A 22,147-nucleotide genomic window follows, 5' to 3' on the forward strand; every position below is an offset into this window, starting at 1 on the left:
TCCACTACAGTTTTCATGCCAACATTTTAACTGTATGACATGCTAGGCCGGTATCAGATGTGCTACAGGACATCTCGGATAGCCTTGGAAACCATGCAAGCCTCCAGCATCATTTAAGCTCCTTGCAACATGTTGGTCACCAGTCACATCCAACATCGCACTGGCTCATAGCTCTTTTAAGTGCAAATACTACTCACTCCAGAGGACAAATAGAACCTTGTAGGTGAAATAAATTTTGAGGGACAGCTGTTGTTAGAATAGGGATGCATTCTTACCTTCATCAGCTGCTGATGGCACACAACTGAGGCTCAGTCTTAACAGAACCCACGATAGGCCCCGCTGTGAAAATGCTTCAACTCCGAGAAGTTGCAGTGCTTTGCTACAGGAGTTATGCATGCCTTCAAAGCAACAAAGCAGCTCCAGCCGTCACGTTGTGCTTCTGGTTTTATTTTAAACGAATTCACAAAATATAGCAATATTTACAGATTCTATCAGGTTACTCATCATCAAATACTCATTAGTAAAAAACAGAACAAAACCAAATATTCTTATAGCGATTATCAAAAGTTCTTCCAAAGCAGCACTGGGACTTGTGGAAAAGCATTAAAATGGCTGATGAGCATTGGATCAGCATTCCCAAATCCACACAAGAGAATGCTGCCCCCCTCCTCTTCCAGGTAAATTCCCTTTCTGCCTTTGAAGGCACACAAAGCACATGCATCAAGTGCTTTAAATGCAGATCTCATCTCTCCTTCCAAATACTGCTGCTCTTTCCACGTCTCTTTTCCCAATCAGCCACGTCTTCTGAATTAAGACAGTCTCTCATTCTGCTGCACCCTCAGCAGAACCGGCACGATCTGTGTTTTCAGGTAAATACACCCCCATGCTCTGTAAAATGTTAGAGGTGGGTCCTGCCAGTCCAGCCTGAGCGCTGTACGATTCGAGCAGGTTAGTTACTAGATTCATATCCACATCCACCGGTGTCAACCCAGCATCTTCCTCTTCAGAATCAAGGCCAGCATTTTGTGATGTCGTTGCTTTAGCGGAACTTGCCTGCAGTAAGCACAAGGAGGAGGTTTCATCGAGACAAATCGTACACAAAAAAAGGAAGAATTAAAACATAAGAGAAAAGAAGAAAGCAGTTTAGTCACCAACAAAGTTCAGCGTGTTCTCATCTGCCTTGAGAGACAGGAATGTGGTCACCAAATACCCACGCCAGTTAAAAATCATCACTTCCCATTATATGGATGACATGCACAGAGGGTTAGTGAGTCCTGCCTCAGTGTCCCACAGGACTGATCCATGATAGAAACTCAAGAAGTCAAACTGCAGCTCGCAGGGACTTGAAACCAAGTCTTGGAATCAATGTGCACATTAAAGCTGAGCTAAGTTTTGCTTTCAAAGATACCGCGGTGCAACCTGCCCATAGGATTCTTTTTCTTGGCAATCAGCACACAGCTGGAGGACAGAAATTGCTCATCACGTTACTCAGAATGACTTCTTGTGGCGGATTCCTTCCTTCCCAACAAAGCCCTCAAACAATTACGCCACAAACTGGTATTGAAGGCATACTCACCCCTTTCTTCTGAGTGGTAAAACTTTTTCCAACATTGGTTTGTGCCAGCTCACGGTCCATTTCATCCATATATGACTTAAGGCTGCCTATAAGCTCATGAGCTGACACCTCCTCATCTTCCCTTTGATTTTCAGCATCCAGGCCATCATCATCCTCATCTGAGAAGTCAAACTCCTCCTCTTCATCCAGATCATCAGAATCCAGCTCTTCTGAGTCCGCCCCTGTGCATTTCCACATAAGCACAGACAGCAAAGAAATCAGCACAGTGCATGTGGATCATCAGAAAACCCAGAGACACTAAATAAAAATGAGGTCCTCTGACAAAAGAAGCAAGCAGTCTCACCTAAAATTCTGTCTAACGCCTTTGTGAAAGAATCTACATCGAAGTTAACATTGGTTTCATCAGATGACCTGAAATAAGAAATGTTTTCAATAAGCAAAGGTCCTCTGCTTGCACAACCCTAACACAGGCACACACTGGCTGCCACACTGCTAAACAAAACAGCCCACAAAGCCGAGTAAGGAGCTCTGGAACATAAAGCATCTCTCACCACTTTTATCTGCACCAGAGCATCTGAGCAGTGACCAAGCCGGTTTAAAAGCTAGTCACTGCTAATACAGGTGTTTGCTTCAGGGCTCTGCTAAAGAGAACACCTGCCGACTTTGAAAGCTCACAGAATCGGTGAAAGGCTGTAAGTGAATGAAATTGTGTGCCCCGGTGGCGCAGCGGTTGAATTCCCGTCTGCAACACCAGGGGGCCTGGGTTCGAATCCCCCTGTGGAGCAGGGGGTAGAAGTGCCGCTCTGCTACACAGAGGGCTCGAATCCCGGGAGTTGGACTCGATGATCTCTAAGGTCCCTTCCAACTCGCATGATACTATGATACTATGATATGATGATATGAAATCACATTCCACACCAGGCACCAAACTGAAAAGAAAATAGCAGTACCATGGCACTTCTGCCCCTTTGTGCGTTGAGACTTTGGACACGAAAGCCTTCATACTTTCAGCAACTGCTTCCAAGTCGTATTTCTGCTCTTCTTCATTTGAGGAAGGGTGGGATTCAACTGTTGCCTCCTTCAGCATCTGATCCAGAGCATCGGGAGAAATCTCCAGCCAACTGTCATCTGTAAGAATTCAGGACGTATTTGCTATCAGAGCACCAGTCCATCAGCCCACCAGTCCCAGTGTAGATGGCTGCGAGCACTGCTAGCATTCTGTAGCTCATCTTAATTGCACGATTAAGTTTTCAAGATGATACTTTATAACACAAGGTACAAAGCAGCTTAAAAAAAACATCCAGAAATACAGAGGTGACCCATACAGCACACACTGGCAACAGCTACAAGTCAGAAAGTACTGTAACAAAATATACGCCAGTTTCACACAGGCCACCTGAATGCACCACATCGTAGTTAAGCAAACATTGGCAGGACTGGAATTGGTATCAGGACATTCCATGAGTAACAACTGACAGCCATAGGACACAACAGAAGCAGGCCAAGAGATCATATGGTTGCCCCTCTCTCACCACAACTAACTGTGATGGGAAGAGTCTGCCCCCCATCACCCTGCTCACCATCCTCTGGAGGAAGACAAGTTGCTTCTCTCTCAAATTCCTTCACATCAAACGTTGTTGTCCGTAGCAATGTCAAGATTTCATCGCCGGGACTCACTTCAATGAAGCTGAAAGGAAAAAATTCACTTGACTGAAATGGGTTTTTGCTTGCACTGCCGTGCCAAACAGCATCTGACACTCCAGACACATTTACAATGAAATTCCACATTATTCCTTCTGTGCCAATAAGTAAAAAGATAACCAAACTGTGGGGAACTACCAGGATACTACACAGACAGCATTAGCCAAAATAAGACTGCGTAAATTAGGGACATTCCTTGTTGATGTCTCCAAAGCTCATTTCTCTTCTGCTTCCTTTGTTCTTAATGCTTGTTTTGTTTTGGTAGATGTTCAGATAGGCAGATCCCAAAGAGCGCACACTGGAACTTTAAGCAAATAACAGTCAAGATACTTTGAACTGGCCAATCTTCTGATGATTTTGCCATGATTTATCTTTTTGGATTGGATCTTTTGGAGATATTCATAGCCAGCTGCCTTCCTGACCAAAGGAGACAGATTGCTTCTTCTTTGTTACTCACTGAGTTTGAATCACAGAATCATACAGTAGCCTGGGTTGCAAAGGCCCACAACGCTCATCCAGCTCCAACCCCCTGCTGTGTGCAGGGTCACCAACCAGCAGCCCAGGCTGCCCAGAGCCACATCCAGCCTGGCCTTGAATGCCTGCAGGGATGGGGCATCCACAGCCTCCTTGGGCAACCTGTTCAGTGCGTCACCACCCTCTGGGTGAAAAACTTCCTCCTAAGATCCAACCTAAACCTCCACTGGCTCAGTTTAAAACCATTCCCCCTTGTTCTCTCATAAGCTTCATAGCCAACCAACCAACTGAATAACACTTTTCAGAAAAGACAGCTCTTGACCCACTTGGAATTGCTTAATACTTTACAAAACCAAGACAAATAATTACTCAGGCAATAACTTTCACTAACATAGAGCATAGCAGAAGAATTAATACTCGTGTGCCAAAGCCACGGCAGCTACATTAAGCGCACAAAGGGAAACGGCTTCAGATTTTGTGAGAAAGGCTTAAAAACCAAAACCAAACACAAACCAACACTCAAACACAGTTGCAGTGCTTGCAGGCGCTACGTATTCAGCAGTTACATGCAGCTCTTACCTCTCTGGCTTATTAACAGATTGCTGGAAGTAATGTTCAGCCATACGCAACAGCTCCGTGTACTTTGCAGAGCCTTCCATTTCTCCCTGTTTAATCCAGCACACAAGCAGGAACGTAAGCAATTGTCCCTCCACTTGCTTTTCACACCCAGGTTTCATTGTGACAACTACTTGTCAAACTGATAATATTTTTTTGCTGGGAAAAATCAAAACAAGTAATACATTGCTTTGCCATTTACACGATATGGGCCTGAGGTGCTTTCAAAGATGGATATAAAGATATCTTGCTGCAATAGCACACATGAAAAACAATCCAAGTGAACGTTGTAATTCCCACAGCAAGGCAGATTTACTACACTGAAGTTACAGCTGTATTCAAATATGAATCTCACAATGTTTGGGAATTATTCTCTGAAGTGCCATTGTGATACTGTAAGAACGTTCCCCTCTTCCAATAACTAGAAGACATTAAGTTCACCATTCGGACAGCATTTGCCAGTTTTACAATCTACAGACTTCAAATAATTACACAAAGCCCTCTTTATTTCCAGATGAATTTCGCAGGGGGACAAACCACACGTGCCTCCTGTGAAGATATACGTGGATTTTCCACAGCTGGAAGCATGAGATTTCATGCCCTGCTAGAAATACTTACACGAGTTCAAGAGCTCGAAGGTACGCGATTTTATTTCTGGAGCATGTAAAAAATACGCACAGATACTATATTTCACCTTAAAATAATCTTTTTCCTTCAGGCTGCTGAGGTACCTCTCCCACAGGGGACCCCTGAACACATTCCTCTTCAGGTCAGGAGACGCTTCAGTGCATTTGGAGCACAAAATTTCAAAGCCATGAGCCTGTATAAGAGATGCAACAAGAAGATATTCTCAAGATGGGACGAATTTAAGCATGGCTCTAAATGACTGCATCGTGAGCTCCCTATCACTGAGCACCCAATTCTGCCCTTTGGGAAGGAGAGACCAAAGCTGATCCTAAGATCAAAATGGTTTATTACTGCTGCAGGAAAAGAGATTCCAGCCTCTACAGCAAGATACTGCAATCTGACATACAAAGTTTGTCTACATGGAAAGCCATTGAAAAGCAAACTGCAACAGAGATCTGTAGCTCACCAACTCCTGCTCACACAAGCATTGATACTTCAATTGCGTTTATATTCTGTGCTGAACTGCAAAGCTGTGCAGCTCATACAAACGTGCTGCACTGAGGCACAAGCCTCAGGACAGGCGATTTCAGAAGAGAAAACATGCTCAGATGTGGCTGTATTTCTACTCGGAGCAGAGACCGAGGGCATACTGCGCCTTCTGGACTTGCAGCAGACAAATCCCACCCTGTTCCCATCTCAGCTCTTGCCTATGCCCTATTCTCTGTGCTGCAAGTTCTACATGCTTCATGCCAAATTTGAGGTGCAGGACAGAGCCACGCGTTGTACCAGCCGTGAGGCTTCAATCCTGATTGGAATGGTCTCTAGAGATGGAAGGACGGGAGTTCTCTATCCAGTATGTAGCTCCCCACAACAGTGCATTTACAGAATAGTCAGAACTGCCAGTTTGCTCGGACTTCTCTGTACAAGCAGGCCGCCTACAGGCAAAAGTCACTTCTGGGATCAAACAGCAAACAGACCAAGTACAAAATCCATATAAATTAATTACCAGCTTCATGCCCAGCTCGTGGGCTTTGTACTGCGGGTGGGATGGAGGGGGCAGCGTGTATCCACTGCGCCTGTCTGGGGCAAACTTCTGCTGCACGAGCTGTGCGTACAAACACTTGGTGAACGTAACCTGAAAAGGCCAAAGCAAGACAGAAACACTCACTTCAGTGTAACCAGGCTTTGTATGGGCATCAACTTTTGGGCAGTTCTATCCAAACTTGGTTTTAAAGCATTGATATGACTGACCTGATCTGAGATAGTATTTCAGACGTATATGTATATATTTGTCTAAGCTCACAGAATGGCCTGGGTTGCAAAGGACCACAATGCTCATCTGGTTTCAACCCCCTGCTGTGTGCAGGGTCACCAACCAGCAGCCCAGGCTGCCCAGAGCCACATCCAGCCTGGCCTTGAACGCCTCCAAGGATGGGGCACCCACAGCCTCCTTGGGCAGCCTGTTCAGATTTTACAAAGAATATTCCAAGTTCCCAGCATCTCTAAATAAAGACAAATAATAAATGAGAGGGATCCCTTACCATGGTCATCACACGTTCCTCTGGAGGGAAGGTGCGAAAAGAGCGACATGCTCTCAGATCGGTGGGATCCCGCAGGTAGAAGGCCTGGACTGCTGCAGCCACCAACGACGGGCGCTGCTTCAACACCGCCACGATGCCTGCTGGGAGGTAGCAGTGTGCTCGGTGATAAGAGGCCTGGATTTTCTGCGGGTATCTGTGTCACACAATTGCAATGCTTTGTTCAGTGCACTGCAAGGCTCGAAAACTCCTTTTTAGCTACTGCTGCCATTTTCATTAGAGCATTAAAGAAGGACAGGAAGGAAGGAGACTCCTGCCATGGGTAGGTGTAGCATCCCAGCAGTGAACCACCACCAGAGCCCCCACATAACACAACAGCTTACAGGACAGAGGTTCCCCGTTTGCCCCAATGCCCCAGGAAAACTTCTAGCTAAAAGAGAACCAGCTCTACTGCAGCTAACAGGAAAACGACTGAATACACTGAAGTTCCCCAGACAGCCCAGAATCATTACTCTCTAATACAGAAAATCAAACAAACCATGCACACACCCACTAATACGTTTATACACAGCTCTTCGAATGGGTTCTGCGGCCAGGAACTCCTCTGAATGGGCAGATAACAACGCCAACGCTTTGGAGATGGTGAGGCTTTCAGCAGGCAGCTCCTCCCACTGCTGCTCTTCGGTTTCTGACAGAGGAATGATGTGCAGCTCTCCTTTGTAAAAGAACACCTGGCAAACAGCAACTTTTTCATCAGATGGGCGAAGCACAGCCACACAAGCGATGCAAAGTTATGTTTAGTACATCAGAGAACCACAGAATGGCTCAGGTTGGAAGGGACCTCAAAGCAGGGTGTTCCATCTCCCTGTTATGGGCTGGTTGCCTCCTCAGCTGCCCAGGGTCCCATCAATGGCTTTGGACATAGAATCACAGAATGGCCTGGGTTGAAAAGGCCCACAGTGCTCACCCGGTTCCAACCCCCTGCTGTGTGCAGGGTCACCAACCAGCAGCCCAGCCTGCCCAGAGCCACATCCAGCCTGGCCTTGAATGCCTGCAGGGATGGGGCATCCACAGCCTCCCTGGGCAACCTGTTCAGTGCACCACCACTCTCTGGGGGAAAGACCTCCTCCTAATATCCAACCTAACCCTCCCCCGGCTAAGTTTAAAACCATTTCCCCTTGTCCTGTCACTGTCCACCTTTGTAAGCAGCTCACCCTGTTCTCGCTGTTCTCAGGACTCAGCCACTCCGGGAGGAAATCGGCCGCCTCGATCAGCAGGAACTCCCCGTCGCTGTCATCGATCCTGCCCAAGGAGAGGCCGGGTTGGTACAGGCCGCAACGCGGGGCGCTGCCGAAGGGGCTCACGGCTCGCAGACCCGGCGCTGCGGGGTAACGCCGGACCCCACCTGGCTACCAGCTCCGGGAAGGCCCGGCTGATCTCCCGCACGAGGTAGACGATGAACCACTCGTCCTCCACGTTGTCCCCGAACAGCGTGACGCCGCCGACGTGCTCCGGAGTGTCTCCTGCCGGAACACACCCGCACACCGGTTAGAAAAACCCGCTCAGTTCCCAGCCCGTCCCCGCGGCCCCGCTGCCCGCTCACCGCACGGCGGCACGTATCGCAGCCGGAAGGGCTGCCGCTGCCAGATGTAGGCGGCCAGCAGCGGCGCCAGGCGCACCGCGATGCCGTCGGCGCAGCGCCGCAGCCGCTCCCGGCCGCCCGCCCCCGGCACGGCGAACAGGCGGTAGCGCACGGCGTCCTCGGCCGGCGCGGCCCTCCGGCAGGCCTCCATCCCGCCGGGCCGTGACGCACGCAGCGCTCCGCCCCCCCCGGGCGCCGTGATGGCGGCGGGCCGTTCGGCGCGGCGCTGAGCCGGGCGGAGATGATCTCGCGATACGCCAGGAAAGCGGTGCCCCCCGGCGCCCTGCAGCCGTGAGTGGCCGCCGCCGCTCGGGACGCGGGTTGGGTTGGGTTGAGTTGAGTTGGGTTGGGTTGGGTTGGGTGGGAGGCGCGGGGCCCGGGGCCCGGGGATGCTCCTGCCGTCTCCCTGCAGGCAAACTGAGAGCTAGCAAATGCTGCCCTAAGGGTTTGCCCAGCCTCCGGATGGAGGCCGCTCCTGTCCCGCCGGAGTCCCCGCGGGGCACAGCTGTATCACAGCTGTATCACAGCTACAGCCCATCACTGCAGGGTTTGGCCTGAAGGAATGATGCTGGTTTCCAAGGCAAGGCCTCTAATGCTGTGTTCAGCCTAGAGTCTGTCCCGGTGTCTTAATTCTAACATGAACGAGGCTAACAAGGATAAACGAGTCCAGTTAAGCAAACTGGGGCATTCCTCAAGATCCAGAACACACGTAAAGCTGGGAGCTGCCTAGCTACTCCCCACGGTAACGTTAGGGTCTGCTCTTGCTTATAGACAAGGCCTGACGCAGCACGCAGTGCGGCACCACCCGCTGCCAGAACCCGTCACACCCACCTCTGAGAGCTGCCCAGGGGCTTCCAGGTATGTGGCACTGCGGAAAGCAGATCCGGGTCTGGAGACCACGGGAAGAACCATCAGCTTTGTGTTGAGTTGTAATGACGGCCGTCATGCGGTCGGTAGGCTGAGTCTTCACCTCAGAACGGTAGCACTTACAAGCACGGCCCCCGGTTCTGCTTTTCTGTGACTGTGTTGTTGGCTCGGGGTTTATTTCTAATTCTTCTTTTCCCACACCGTGTGCATTTCAGTGGGTCTGAAATCTCAAAGCAGTCGGACTACCCTCCTGTTACCCCAACTGATGATGGGAATTCACGGTCCGCTAGTCTGAGTTACGCAGGCACCTCCACCGAGGACAGCTCTGTCTTCTCTTGGGGCTGCGATGTGAGTAGAATATCACCACCCAACACAGACCTACCGCTGTAAAACCATGTTTGAAATGCCACTGTAAACACATCGCGGGATAAAGCTGAGCACTGCCTCAAACCGTGATGTTGGGGGATAGAAAAAACATCCCGTTGACCTTTTCCTCATCTTTACCTTCACTCAGATCAAAACCCAATAGGGCTTTATTGCATTTCTGGTCTAAAAGTTTGGAAATGCGAATCACTCAATGTGATTTCCTGCTGAAGTCCTGCTAGGCTTTCAACAAACAGATGGTAAGTAAAAAGGCCTTGCAGTGCTATTCACTACGTCTCTGATGGATGCTTTTCCTTCCTAGGAATTTGATAAAGCTGCCACACAACAAGTCCAGAACGTGTTCAGGCAACTCGATGAGCTGCTCTATGAACAGAAAGGAAATGTCCACGTGGAAGGACTGCAGGAAGAATGCCAGCAGTGGACGTCCAACTTTCCTCATCTCAGGTGTTTATTAACAGATTCATGTCAATAGCAGCACATTTACAAGAAGTAGGGATGGTAACAGTTGCTTTTAAAACAACAGCAGGGTGGTTTTATGCAGCCTTATAGCAGATAAAGAGATGACTCTGTTGGTCTGCCTGCTGTTGTCACTAAAAAACATACTGCTGGTGGAGCAGTAGCAGGAACATGTCGCCTGGGTGGACTACAAAGAGGCTATCACAGCAGCTGGGGATTGGGTTAGGAAAACTAAAACCCAGACAGAATTAATTCTAGCCAGGGTCATAAAGGGGAACCAGAAGTTCTGCAGGTGTCTCAGTGATAAAAGGAAGGTCAGGAAGGATGTGGGTCCTCTCCAGAAGGAAACTGGAGGCCAGGTCACAAGGAGAAGGCCTGATTCTGATCCTGATTCAATGATCTCACCTTTGGTTCCCTGCCCGAGGTTTAGTGCTATTCACAGCTGACTTAGCCTTAACATAGCAAAACGTTCTTAGAAAAGATACATGGTATAGTTAAAATCCAGCTTAAAAAAATATGTAAGAAATCCTGCCTAGCTCCACCAGTCCTTATGGCTGTCTGGAAAGTTTCATTACATGTACACAAACACTTTTGTCCGTATTCAAGTCTTACTATTAGCAGGGCCTGAAAAAAAACCGATGACATTTTTCTTAATGGATTTACCTGACACAGTGCGGTCTGTAGTAGGGAAAACAACTAAAACCATGTTTGACTATCACTAAGAAAACCGCACAGCTTCCCAATAGAACTTTTAAGATTTGCTTTTGCCTGTTCTAATACTCTTCCAAAATCCTCCTTGGGTTACTTTCTGATTTGTTTATCCTCTGCTTTTGCCCTGGCAGGGTTGTGGGGAAGCAGATAGTGATCCCCAAAGATGAAGGGTATGAATGGTATTCAAGTTCGCCTTCTGCAAGTTTATGTTCATCAGATGTAAGTGCATCACAGGAAGAAGGCTCTAATGAGTAAGTACCACCAGCTGATCCAGACTGCACCAGGGTGGGAAGGTGATTTTTTTCTTCTGTGGACTTCAGTAGTTGGCTTCTTGATCAGTGAGCAATGTGTGGAGTGATGGCTGAGCTATTTGGGTAGGCTGGGTTTTGAACACAGCCTGTTTTGTTTGTTTTTCATTTTTAACTGACAAAAACTACATCCAGGATAGCAAGGGCATCCAGCTGTCCTTGTTGCCCTCTACAGTAATCCAGTCAGTACATAGAGATACCTTTGCCACTGCTGACTTCCAAAGGATAACAGACGTTGTGGCTGGTTTTATTGTTAGCCATTTATTAACTGGGCATAAATTCAGTGGCTCCCAAATACCTGGTGTTATCTACTGTGTTATTTCTCAGCTCACTCGGTGCTGTTATTGGAAGTGGAATAACAACTTCTTTTCATTTCTGCTTTCTGAAAACTGCTGCCTGTTCAGATTTAGTGTGTTTGGCAAGAAGGTGCCTCTTTCTGTTTCTCCTGTTCTCAAGAAGGCCGACCATTCCCAGCCTCCGACCTCATGTTCTCCAGACAGCGAGGAAGGTGAAGATGGAGTCATTGTCTCTGAAGGCATAATGGAGGAATATTTAGCATTTGACTGCAGAGATGTGTAAGTCTTGAGCATCAAGATAGGACCAGCGTCCCAGAACTTTTCTTCTTAAGATACAGATATATTTGGTTTCGCTATGGATTGATTTTTAAAGCGCTTTTCACTCTAGAGAACTTCCAAAAGCCTGGGGTTGGTAGAGCACTGGAGATTTTTCTTTATCCACCTTCTGTAACAACGTATTTTGTTCTATCTGTCTGAATTTTACATAATTCCTCACAATAGCTCTTTTTGTTTGTGCTTTATATGAACCGAATTGTGCTGCAACTAAGAGCCTGCTGCGTACTGGCATATTGAAGACTCGTTTAAATGCTATGCATTCTTTGCACTAAGTCAAACTGATAGTTGTTTGTTGTGCTCCAGCAGCGTGCTTTTCTGCTTTGTGCTGCAGTGTGCAGACAAGCATCTTGGATAGAATTGTACCTTCCCAGGTTCTTAGTGGTAATTTAAGAATCAGTGCTTGCTTATAAATACAACCACTATTTTTATCTTAAGAAGGGAATGAGAGGGGCATAGAGAGGATTCCTTTTGTCTCTTCATCCAACTGAACAATCTAAACATATGGCCTGGCAAAGAACTCTGGGTGATAATGTCACTTACTGTCTGTTTCATTGGTTTTAATAAGTGAAGCCCCCTTAGCTGCTAAAGCATGTAGTTGAAAGGGTGATTGTCTCAGTCATTTCACATTGCAGTCAACAGTAAATTATGGCAGGAATACAAATTCACATACCCAGGGTAAAGAAGGACTGGAAAAAGATAGCTTCTTTCATTGTTAGACTAAATCATTTCATATTGCTATTTATCATACCTTTGGTCCTTGGAAAACAGTACTGTGTGATACTGTGTGATGGTGGGTGCTCTGTCCCTGGAGATGTTCAAAGTCAGGCTGGACGAGGCTCTGAGTTCCTGATGGAGCCGTGAGTGCCCCTGTTCACTGCAGGGAAGTTGGACCAGTTGACTTCTAAAGGTCACTTGAAACTCAGATGATTCTATGGTAAATATGAAATTTCTCCTTCAAGCCATTCAGCCAGCTGCCTCCACCTGTTTCAGATTAACAGAAAATAGGACAGAAGTGAAACAAAAATGCAGGGGACACAGAATGTGGGTTTGTGGTATGTATACTGCCTCTGTTTTTACAGGGAGGAGGAACTGCACGAGAGGAAAATTGGCCTCTCCTCTAGTAGACGAAAATTGGGGTTTCCTCCTGTCTCTCCATATTCCTGCATGAAGGATTCTGTGCTCACATTTGTGTTTGACGATGTGTGGAGTGAAGTACTAGGCTGCATGGAAGAACTGATCAGCAGGCACTGGGAGGTGTCAGCCTCTGGTAAGGAACGCAGTTAAACTGGAGATTCAGAGGGGATTTAGTTACTCGGTTTTGCAAGGATGCAACGAGAGATGCATTTGGGAATTATCTCTTCAGGGCTGAAAAAGGTTGTTTGCTAACAGTGCGAGACAAGCCTTTAGAGGATTTAACAGAGCTTAATGTTTAAGATGACTCTCGTAGTAGCGTGCACAAATAAGAGTGTCAGTAGCCTGTACTGACAGGGATCCTCTCTTGCATTAAGCAGATGATGAGAAAAATATCATCAAAGTAGAAACAATCCGAGTAGATTCTGGAAGCCCCCAGCAGTTTGATCCTCTGCCAGTGCTGTTACCTCGTGTGCCACAAACTAAAATGCCCTTGGTGACATCCAATCTGGTAAGTACTTCCAGCTAGCTGGTTTGCGTAAGGATGACTCAATGCAATGCTACAGAAGTATAGATTCAAGTACGCCAGGAAGTCTTCAGCTACGTGACTAGTTTGGATTATGCACGGATGCTGCCTGTCCTCGCTAACTACCAAAGTTCTATTACTCCTCACCTGCAAGCATTCTTATTTTTCTTTTTAAAATTAGAATGTAATGTTTTACATGTGTATTGAAATGCCACCTAGCGGCTGCTCATTAATGATGCAGCTCTTTCTACGCGTAACGGTACTGGAACTAAACTGTGCGTAAGATCCCATTCTCACTAGCCTATCTGTAGTTAACTGATGAGGAAAGAGAGAATAATTCTCGGTGTATTTGTACAACAGTTTTTTTTTTTTACCCCCAGACTCTGAATTTGACTGCTTTAGATTACATGCTCCTAGAGTGGTGAGCACCAAGCGTTACCTCTGTTCCATTTTAATTCAACTCTTTCTTTTTACTTCTCCTTTATTTCTACCCCCTGCATCTTCCTCTCATTCCTGTTACTGTACGTGTAGTGCCCAAAACCCAGATGTGGCCGCAAAACCAAAAAGAGGAGAAAAGCACCTCACGTATGTATGCTGGAGAGATTTAAGCTCTGTTCTTTTCTGTTTCCTGTTGTTATGGTGGGATGAATGTCATGTTTTTCAAGCTCAGTCTGCATTCCAGGAGAGGATTGTCCAAGTCTGTCCTTGCTCTAAAATAAATGCCGACATACACTGGAAAAAATAGTTCTAAGAAATAGCTGTTGCTGGAAGATCGTATTGTGCAAACAAGAGGCTCAGCTGGGAATTACTAAAGTTGACATAGCATCATCTGATACACTGCCTTAGTGCTTCCATTTGCAAGAAGAACTAAATGCTATCTTAAGTAGAGAAAGTTGTATAAATGAGAATATATATATATATATAAATATATATATGGATCTCTCGGATGAAATGAGTTTCTTTCCTACAAAAGTATTAGAGAGGACAGAATGTATAAATATGGGTGTATGTGATTGGCAAATAGTAATTCCTGTATATTTTTTTCATTTATCTTTCAGGCAAATCAAGGCTCAAGCACTGGGTCTCAACGGAATCTCAATGGCTTGATTGTGATACATGGGATCCACTTACAGCAAAGGAATCTGCCCGTAATGGAGAAAACACTGTAAGAGCTATAGATTCTGTCTGTTTTAAAGCAGAGCACTCTCATAGAGGGAGAGATTCAATCCAAAACAGCATGAGATGATTTTCTACCTCTGTGGAATGAATTCTCATTTATTTTCTTGCTTAGAATCATAGAACCGCTCAGACTGGAAAAGACCTTAATATCATTGAGTCCAACCATGCCCTAACCATGCTACCCTAACAACCCTCTGCTCAATCATGTCCATGAGCAGCACACCCAAATAGTTTTTAAACACACTCAGGGATGGTGACTCAACCACCTACCTGGGGAGCCCATTCCAGTGCTTCACAACCCTCTCTGTAAAGAAGCCTTTATTGATATCCAACCTAAACTTATCCCAGAACAACTTGAGGCCATTTGCCCTCATCCTGTCACCTGTTGCCAGTGCTTGTTTATGTATTGTCCCTTATGTTATTCTTCTAGCATGACTGTAAATTGCTGCTAAATGTGCCTTCTAGTGAATGGCTGCGGCATTGGTGGTAGCACAGCTGATGTTGTGAAAAAGAGATGAAGCTCAGAATGAGGATGCAGAACCTGATTTGCTCACTTGCTATGAGCAGTGTTACATCTAGACTATGTTACATCTAGACTATGGCTATGAGAACAGTCAAAGTTTTTCTGTATATGCTATGGGGAACTACAACTTTTATGCTGACACATTCAATCAAATAGCAGTTCAGTAAATTCATACATATAGAATAATAGAATCACAAGGTTAGAAAGGACCTACAGGATCAACAAGGTTAGAAAGGACCTACAGGATCAACAAGGTTAGAAAGGACCATATGCTCCAACAGTCCTCCCATCACCATTGCTACCACAAGTTACTAAATCATCTCTCGTAGCTCCTCATCCAGACGTCTCTTGAAACACTGCCAGGGATGGCGACTCCACCACCTCCCTGGGCAGCCATTCCAGTGCCTGACCACTCTCTGAGCAAAAAAAGTTCCTTCTTATGTCCAGTCTAAATGTCATCTGATACAATTTCTGGCCATTTCCTTGGGTTCTGTTTGTTGCCTGGGAAAAGAGGTCAAGCCCCTCCTTGTCACAACCTCCCTTCAGGAAGTTGTAGAGTGCAATGAGGTCTCCCCTGAGCCTCCTCTTCTCCAGGCTAAACAATCACAGCTCCCTCAGGTGCTCCTCATGAGACCTGCACTCCCAAAAAAACCCTATATCACCTCTGCATTACCTGACATCACCCAGAGATGAATAGTGCAGTGACAAGGTGGTTATCAGTCACTGCGAAAGTATCTCTTTTGGTTCTGTGATTCTTTTATTAGGGACCTGGATGACAAACGCCCAGGCTCCAGTTCCGTCCTCTCAAACAAAGCATGGCCAAATCGCCCTCCTCTGGAGCTCAGCACATCACCTCTGTCTCACAGCTCAAAAAGGAGAAACGCACCGCCACGTACCCTGCATCCCATCAGCACCAGCCAGTCTCGCACCGCAACCCCGCGCTCTGTGGACGATGTCTTCAGGGGAATCCGACTGTATGTTTCCAAACCAGTTTCTCTTGTCTAATTACCACAACTAGAGAACCCAGCTTACACAAACAGCATTCAGTTACATTGAGAGAACGTGAATTTTTTGATTTAAGAAAGAATTGATTATATTTTGCCTGAGAAAGCAAAGTTGCTTGTTTATGGCATTACAATCTGCGATTCAATGAATCCTTGTTAGGCAGTTTTGAATGAAAATTATATCCTCCAGTCTGTGCAGTCCAAGTAGAGCAGATCTCACTCTCTCTCGACATCAGCTTTCTTTTTCTATAGCTTATTTTCAAGATGAACTTGAAAAAAGCACAGTGTTTAATGGTAACTTACTTCAGCTATCCTTACCCAGTCTAGATGGACAGGGTGCTCACCTTGGGTAACCTGTTTGGAGCATGAGAAGAACTAAATGACTCTGACTGACCTCAGCAAACCTTCATTTATGTCCAGGATATACTTCTGTTTGGCATAATGATCTGAGTTTAGTCTCTTACAGGGACTATGGCCATAGAAAACTACCACAGGCTTTACAGAACTTGTAGAATACACAGGTATTACAAACTAAAACCATAACATACCCCTTCAAGCTGTGCTAGATGGCACTTAATTCATCTACCACCTGACCTGTTCATATTCCCACCTCCAGAGTATTTGTTCTCAGACTTGCTTTTACCTTCAAGCTGAATATTAGACACCCTAATAAGCAGAAAGTCTTAGTAATGAACTAAAGAGTTTTCTGCCAAACTTCACCTGCTGCAGGACTCATTTCTTAAAGCCAGTCTCCAGTTAGTTCCAGTGCCAGCATTTCACAGCACAAATTCTGCACCCGTTGCTCTTACTTCAACCTTTTTAACCTACACAATGCCAAACAATCTTACAATACTGTATACCTACACACTGTCCAGCACATAAACTCTGTTTTCCTGTCCTTCCCATTGCCTTGCAGCCTGACTGCACACGAGCAGCTGACCTCACCCTCCCCACTGCTGCTAAACCGGAATAGTCTCCTACCACCTATTGGTACCACTGATGTGGTGGAACACACGAGCACCGCAGGATCGCAAAGACAAACGGTAACAGGCAGAACCATTTCAGTTTCCTATTGGACACTGTAAAACTGTAGTTAGTGCTGATGAAATTACCAGGTACAGGAGTTAAAGTCGGTTTACCTTGTGACAGCAGCCGAAATAGATGCGTTGAAATTCTGCATGACTTTTGACCAACAGCATCATCTAGACTCGAATGCTGCAACTCCAATAAGTGCCAGAATTTTCTTCCTCTCTATAAGTAGGTGTAGAACATTTTGTCTTGGGAAACTAGCTTTAATTCTTAGTGTAATTAAATTCAGTGTACTGCTGCAATAAGGAAAAGTAATAATCCTATTATTCTTTAATGCAGAAGTCTCGAGGAAACTCAAGTCGAGCTCACAGTGTGACAACACATGAAGATACTCACCAGCAGCTACATGAGAGGCTCTTCCTGCCTGATCATCTCTCCAGGCCTAAAGCAACCAACGTATTCTTGGTAAAGCATAGCAAACGACACCACCTCATCCTCTGTTACTGACTGGGGGCTCTGGCAGTTATCACAGATAGGTTATGTGAGAACCAAATGCCACATGTGATTGGTACCATCAGGTTTGTTAGTTTCCATGTATAACTTCAACATCCTTGGCTCTCTGGTTACCAACGTACAAACATTCTAAAAACCCATTCTGAAACAGAACAACTTTCAGAAGTGCTAACAATCCCTCTAGATTGTCCCACAGTCATCGTAAGAGTGCCTTAAAAGAGTATTTTCTTCTCCTGAAGTTGATCTGAACCTCCTTAAACACGTAAAAACTCTACTTAGAACATTAAGGCATCTTGCCAATTTGCTCTCCTAGGAATTAAGTACAAACACGTTGTTTTCAGCCATATAATGTTGATGTTAGCCTTTTTTTTTCCATGCAAACATAAAGATCTTGAACTGTCTTTTCAGCCGGATCCACAGCATCGCCGCTCTTGCACTGTTATTGATTATGGCAATCATGCTTGGACAAGCAGAACGTCAGCAGGTTCAGGTAAGCTTATCAGGAGATAAAGGGAGAAGCAGGCTTTTCATCACAGTGTTTTAGGGCCCTCAATGGAGTTATGAGAAGTACTCACATAAGAAGAGAATGTATACTAAAAAGATGGAATTAAAGCTGCAAAGGATGACAGCAGCTGCAAAGGATAAGGGGTAGCAAGCATACAAGTGCTGATTTGGGGACTGAAGGGGACTTCTAGCTTGTTTAACAAGCTGAATGACCTGCACTGCCAGTAATACAAGTGGTATAAGAGGCAACCTGAGATTTAAGTACTAAACTGAATTTACTTCTTTTCAACTGAAGAAAGGAGGGTTTCCAATTCAATAGAATTCCTGCTCCCCTTTCCCCTCCAAACAGTATATTTAAATATAATACGAGTTTTATGACTGTCATATTGACAGAGACCAAAAATTGAAATTACAAAAACTTTGTAGACATGAATGCATTCTGGGAGATCAAGAAACAGAGCAGAACCCAGCAATGCAGAAGTCCTAGCTTTCATCCCTTTGGGAAGGACAGTCATGTCTACAACTTAAGGTTCCAATTGATTTACATGGTTTGATAAGTGATTACTTTCCTCTTAAGAGGGCCTCACGCTGAAAGAACCTGCTGATTACCTTGAAAGTTATATAAAATAGTTCTTAAGTTACTGATGAACTGACTGATAGCTAGAATAAGAAGCCAGAAAACCCCACCATCTTATTATTAAGCTAAAGGATCTGCATTTAAGTACTTAGCTTCAATAACTTCTAGAAGTCTGTAAGTTGTATATGGTGTCTTTATTAGGTCTTCAGCCACATGGTTCTGTGAAAGGCCAAAGTCGAAGTGGGTCAGTCACAAAAAGCAAACAGGGCTTCTGATGTGTCATGTGAAGAAGTTACATCCACCTCCTGGGAAGTCACAGACGACCTCTCACAATGTCAGGGCTGTCTTCAAGTACCCTTCCTTACGAACAATCCTATTTTTATATTGTCTAAGAAGCAACTGCCAAAGATTAGAAGGGATATATACTTGCACATTCCATTTTCTACCAATACAAAAAGCTACCCTCCAGTGAAACCTAACTCCTAGAAAACCTAGCAAATACTTTAAAGCTGTTTTCTATTAATTAGTACTGTTTTGTGACTGCTTCATGTTACAGGCAATTACTGCAAGAACTGCCGATTTTCCCATTAGCTCCACAAAAGATTTATCAGGCATTCCATAGCAGTAGCTTTTAAAGTTCCATTTAAAGCTCTATGTATGCACTTAAAGCAATATTATACTATCAGAAGAAAGCTGTGCATATAATACCATTTCTACAACTCAGCCTAGACAAGTTATGAATTCTGTAGCGGACATTAACACAGCTGTGTAAAAATAAGGTAGCAAAACAGATGAAGAGAACTGACAGCTTTAAGGGTAGCATACCACCAAACCCTGCTGCGTTACATACTTATATATTAACCTAATTCTTGGTATCTGAGGAAAGTTTAAGGGACAAAAAGCACTCTTACTACGAGCGGTTCCAGACAGCATTTCAAGAAAGCACGTCGTCTTCCTGTAGTTTCACAGAATAGGTCAGCCTCCATTTCTCAAAAAGCAAAAGGGAACAAAGAAACAGGAAACTCCCATTGCAATTAATGTAGGTATTTCTGCACTCCATCCTGAAGGTCCCCAACACGTACCATGTGAGAGACATGGCAGAGGTACCAGCTTTAGTTGCCCTTGTGGCTCCCAGTGAAGTGAAAACACCAAATACAGACTCTTCAGAACAACTGATTAGTTGAAGGTTTTGCTCCCAAGCAGTAAGAACCAGATGACAAGCAATAAGGACAAGCTGAAGATAGCTACTTCCTGCACTGGAACAGTGACTGTGATGCAAGAAAACAGATGATCCTTCATAATTCAATTGAAAAGAACATTTCCCAAGTTTCCTTATTGTTAGTATTTTCCAAGTTGCAATTCACAATGGAAACAACTTGTCAGGACTTTTTTTATGAAGTGGCTCCTCTGCTTTCCATTGTAAGCTATGCAATGTACCAAGTGTTATTAGTACCTACACAGCTGCTAAGGATTTTTGAACTAGCCTGAAGTTCTTCAGCCGATTGAAGCATCCAGTTGATTCAAGCATGCTCTGATCAGATAGAATGGAAAAGAAAGCAAAGCAGAAGTGAACAAATGGAAGGTAACTCCTTCCTTTGCATTTCCAGAGGAAAAAACAGCTTTGGACTCAATCTACATCACGTAAGTTTGAATAGAGATAAGTGGATGCCTAAAAGCAGCCAGTAGTCACTGAACTGTTCCAAAACTCAGTTCCTCCAATGGTTAAGACTAGCAGAATAATGTGCAGCGTATCACTTAGTTATCTCAAGCTAACTGGAGAGAAGCATCCTCTTTAAACCAGTGCCATTCCTCAGGGACCAACATAGTGCTTAAGAGTTACCAAACTGCACAAACTTGAACAGACTTCTAGTATCATAAAGCAGTATTTTGTAGCCTGGGGAAGGAAACGAGGCATTAAAAAAAAAAGCCATCTCATCATAAGGTAACTTTTGGTTTCTATACAAATGGTTGAGGGATTTGTCTATACTGTTTGATACCTGTTTTGTATAGCAAGAGTTATGTTCAAATCCTGTGTGTCAACCAACACAGTGACCTACTGAACTCTTTCTGAATCAGGATAACTGTTTAAAGCAGCTAAAAAGGAACTCATTTCCCATTCTACCTCTGGCTTCCCCTTAGGAAGCTCTAGTGAATAGCTGCTGAATTCTATCACCGAAGCGGTAGAGACCTTCAACTCAAACATAGCTGTTTGTCACGTGGCCTTTGAAGAGTGATCCATAAATAAAGCCAGCCTCATTTCTTTCAACTACAGCAAGTTACCCTTCAAATTCATAGCCCAACCCACTACATCAAGCAGTTTTAAAAGAGCAGAAATAAAAACCCACACAAGTTTTGTATACTTGCACATTTAAGAAGAGCACTTCTGAAATAACAGAACCACTGACAAACACAGAGCACACTAAAGCAGGAGTCAGAAGTAATCCCTACCGTGTTATAGCAGGAGTGTGATGCCACTGAAATCACAGTGTATTCCTAGGCTTTGGAAGTCCTCATCATGGGACATCTCGAATCCTAGACACACACAAAGCCACTGTGCTCTGCGGATTTATTAGTTCGCTGCATCACATCAGCATGTTGGAAGGCGTTAGGAGATTTTTTTGCCAAGTGACTCACATACTTGCTGCAGCCTCATTTTCTTAGGGCATCTGCTTACATGCCACTGTCAAAGATTTCATAAATACTAAGTGGCCCTTTCGTATAACTCCACAACACCAGCACATGTAACAGCACAGATGTGTTTTCAGCTGCTAATAAAGTATGTAGTATTTACTTCAATAAAAATAAGTACCAACTTGATCTGTAAACTAACTCATGCAGCGCTCAGCTTTTTGCACACTTCAATAACCTTCAGTAGAATTTGAGTACGTTGTACAAGGGAAGGAAAGTGGTCAGGTGAAGAGATGCTGTATCTTTTACTCGAAGACTAAGGGGCAAGATCAGTGTTGACAGGCACAGCCAACAGCTTTGCTCTTTCTAGAAGCACTGCCTTGCTAACATTTCTATTCTTCAGCTTTTCACACTTGAGAAGAATCCTGCAAAATGTCTTTTTCACAGCTTTCTCACCCTCTACTCTCACATTACATTCTGCAGAACCTGTGATGAAGCCCTTGGTTCACAAGCTGTGTATTTAGAGCAACATTACCTGGAAGAGTGACCTATCTTATTTCAGTGCTGTTGTCTTAGATATTTACAGAACTCTGCTACAGAAAGTCAGCATGCATACCACGCCTTCTGCTTTTGATCTGATAGCTATGCATTTAACATGCAGGCTAGGGGGGGGAAAAGAAAAGATATTTCCAAATGTTGCTTTTAAGGCATATACCACAGGGGGGACTCTTCTACAATTTTACAGGGCAAAAATAATTCCACAGAGAAGGGTTGGGGAGAGAGAAAAGATGAGTAAATCATTTCTGAAGCTGAATACACAGAGACCATTTTAGGCATTTTAAGCCCACAAAAGCTGTTAATCCATAAAATTCATTAAGGGGTATCAATTTACATTCATATTCCACTGCTGTTCTGGCTCCTTTATGCCTGGGGTTTTATACTGTGTTTAAAATTTTGAGTAGCTCAATTTTTTTTTTAACAGAGAGGTAGTTAAGAGACTTT

General features: G+C 44.8%; 2 protein-coding genes across 4 annotated transcripts; one reads left to right on the plus strand and one right to left on the minus strand.

Moving 5' to 3' along the window:
* Nucleotides 1-431: 431 nt before the first annotated feature.
* Nucleotides 432-8,414, minus strand: ECD (ecdysoneless cell cycle regulator). Its single transcript, XM_072340374.1, has 13 exons — nt 8,135-8,414; nt 7,937-8,054; nt 7,746-7,833; nt 7,081-7,262; nt 6,535-6,727; nt 6,000-6,128; nt 5,061-5,186; nt 4,331-4,416; nt 3,157-3,263; nt 2,527-2,704; nt 1,920-1,987; nt 1,577-1,797; nt 432-1,053 (listed from the first exon to the last, which is right to left on the minus strand). The coding sequence occupies exons 1-13, from the start codon at nt 8,322-8,324 to the stop codon at nt 823-825; spliced, it is 1,917 nt and encodes a 638-aa protein (XP_072196475.1). The 5' UTR covers nt 8,325-8,414; the 3' UTR covers nt 432-822.
* FAM149B1 (family with sequence similarity 149 member B1) lies at nt 8,294-21,344 on the plus strand. 3 transcript variants are annotated; one of them, XM_072340375.1, is made up of 15 exons: nt 8,294-8,464; nt 8,945-9,031; nt 9,256-9,388; nt 9,726-9,868; nt 10,723-10,842; nt 11,304-11,474; nt 12,611-12,798; nt 13,040-13,173; nt 13,720-13,773; nt 14,247-14,353; nt 15,655-15,864; nt 16,811-16,937; nt 17,263-17,388; nt 17,845-17,926; nt 18,719-21,344. In XM_072340375.1, the coding sequence occupies exons 1-15, from the start codon at nt 8,415-8,417 to the stop codon at nt 18,790-18,792; spliced, it is 1,806 nt and encodes a 601-aa protein (XP_072196476.1). In that variant the 5' UTR covers nt 8,294-8,414; the 3' UTR covers nt 18,793-21,344. The 3 variants fall into 3 exon arrangements, with proteins under 3 accessions (XP_072196476.1, XP_072196478.1, XP_072196477.1); XM_072340376.1 differs by having other exon boundaries at nt 8,295-8,464; nt 13,043-13,173; XM_072340377.1 differs by lacking the exon at nt 13,720-13,773.
* Nucleotides 21,345-22,147: the final 803 nt, after the last annotated feature.

This window comes from Excalfactoria chinensis, chromosome 6 (genome assembly GCF_039878825.1).
Source record: "Excalfactoria chinensis isolate bCotChi1 chromosome 6, bCotChi1.hap2, whole genome shotgun sequence".
NCBI lineage: Eukaryota > Metazoa > Chordata > Aves > Galliformes > Phasianidae > Excalfactoria > Excalfactoria chinensis.

Bases quoted from the DNA above. Each gene is read 5' to 3' on its own strand.
- ECD (XM_072340374.1), bottom strand. From the start codon at position 8,324: ATGGAGGCCTGCCGGAGGGCCGCGCCGGCCGAGGACGCCGTGCGCTAC. The intron at 4,417-5,060 runs GTGAAATATAGT...TGGATTAAACAG, and splicing joins AGGAAAAAGATTATTTTAAG to GGAGAAATGGAAGGCTCTGC. The intron at 2,705-3,156 runs GTGAGCAGGGTG...GAATTCTTACAG, and splicing joins TTGTCTTCCTCCAGAGGATG to ATGACAGTTGGCTGGAGATT.
- FAM149B1 (XM_072340375.1), top strand. From the start codon at position 8,415: ATGATCTCGCGATACGCCAGGAAAGCGGTGCCCCCCGGCGCCCTGCAG. The intron at 9,389-9,725 runs GTGAGTAGAATA...TTTCCTTCCTAG, and splicing joins TCTTCTCTTGGGGCTGCGAT to GAATTTGATAAAGCTGCCAC. The intron at 13,174-13,719 runs GTAAGTACTTCC...CTGTACGTGTAG, and splicing joins CCTTGGTGACATCCAATCTG to TGCCCAAAACCCAGATGTGG.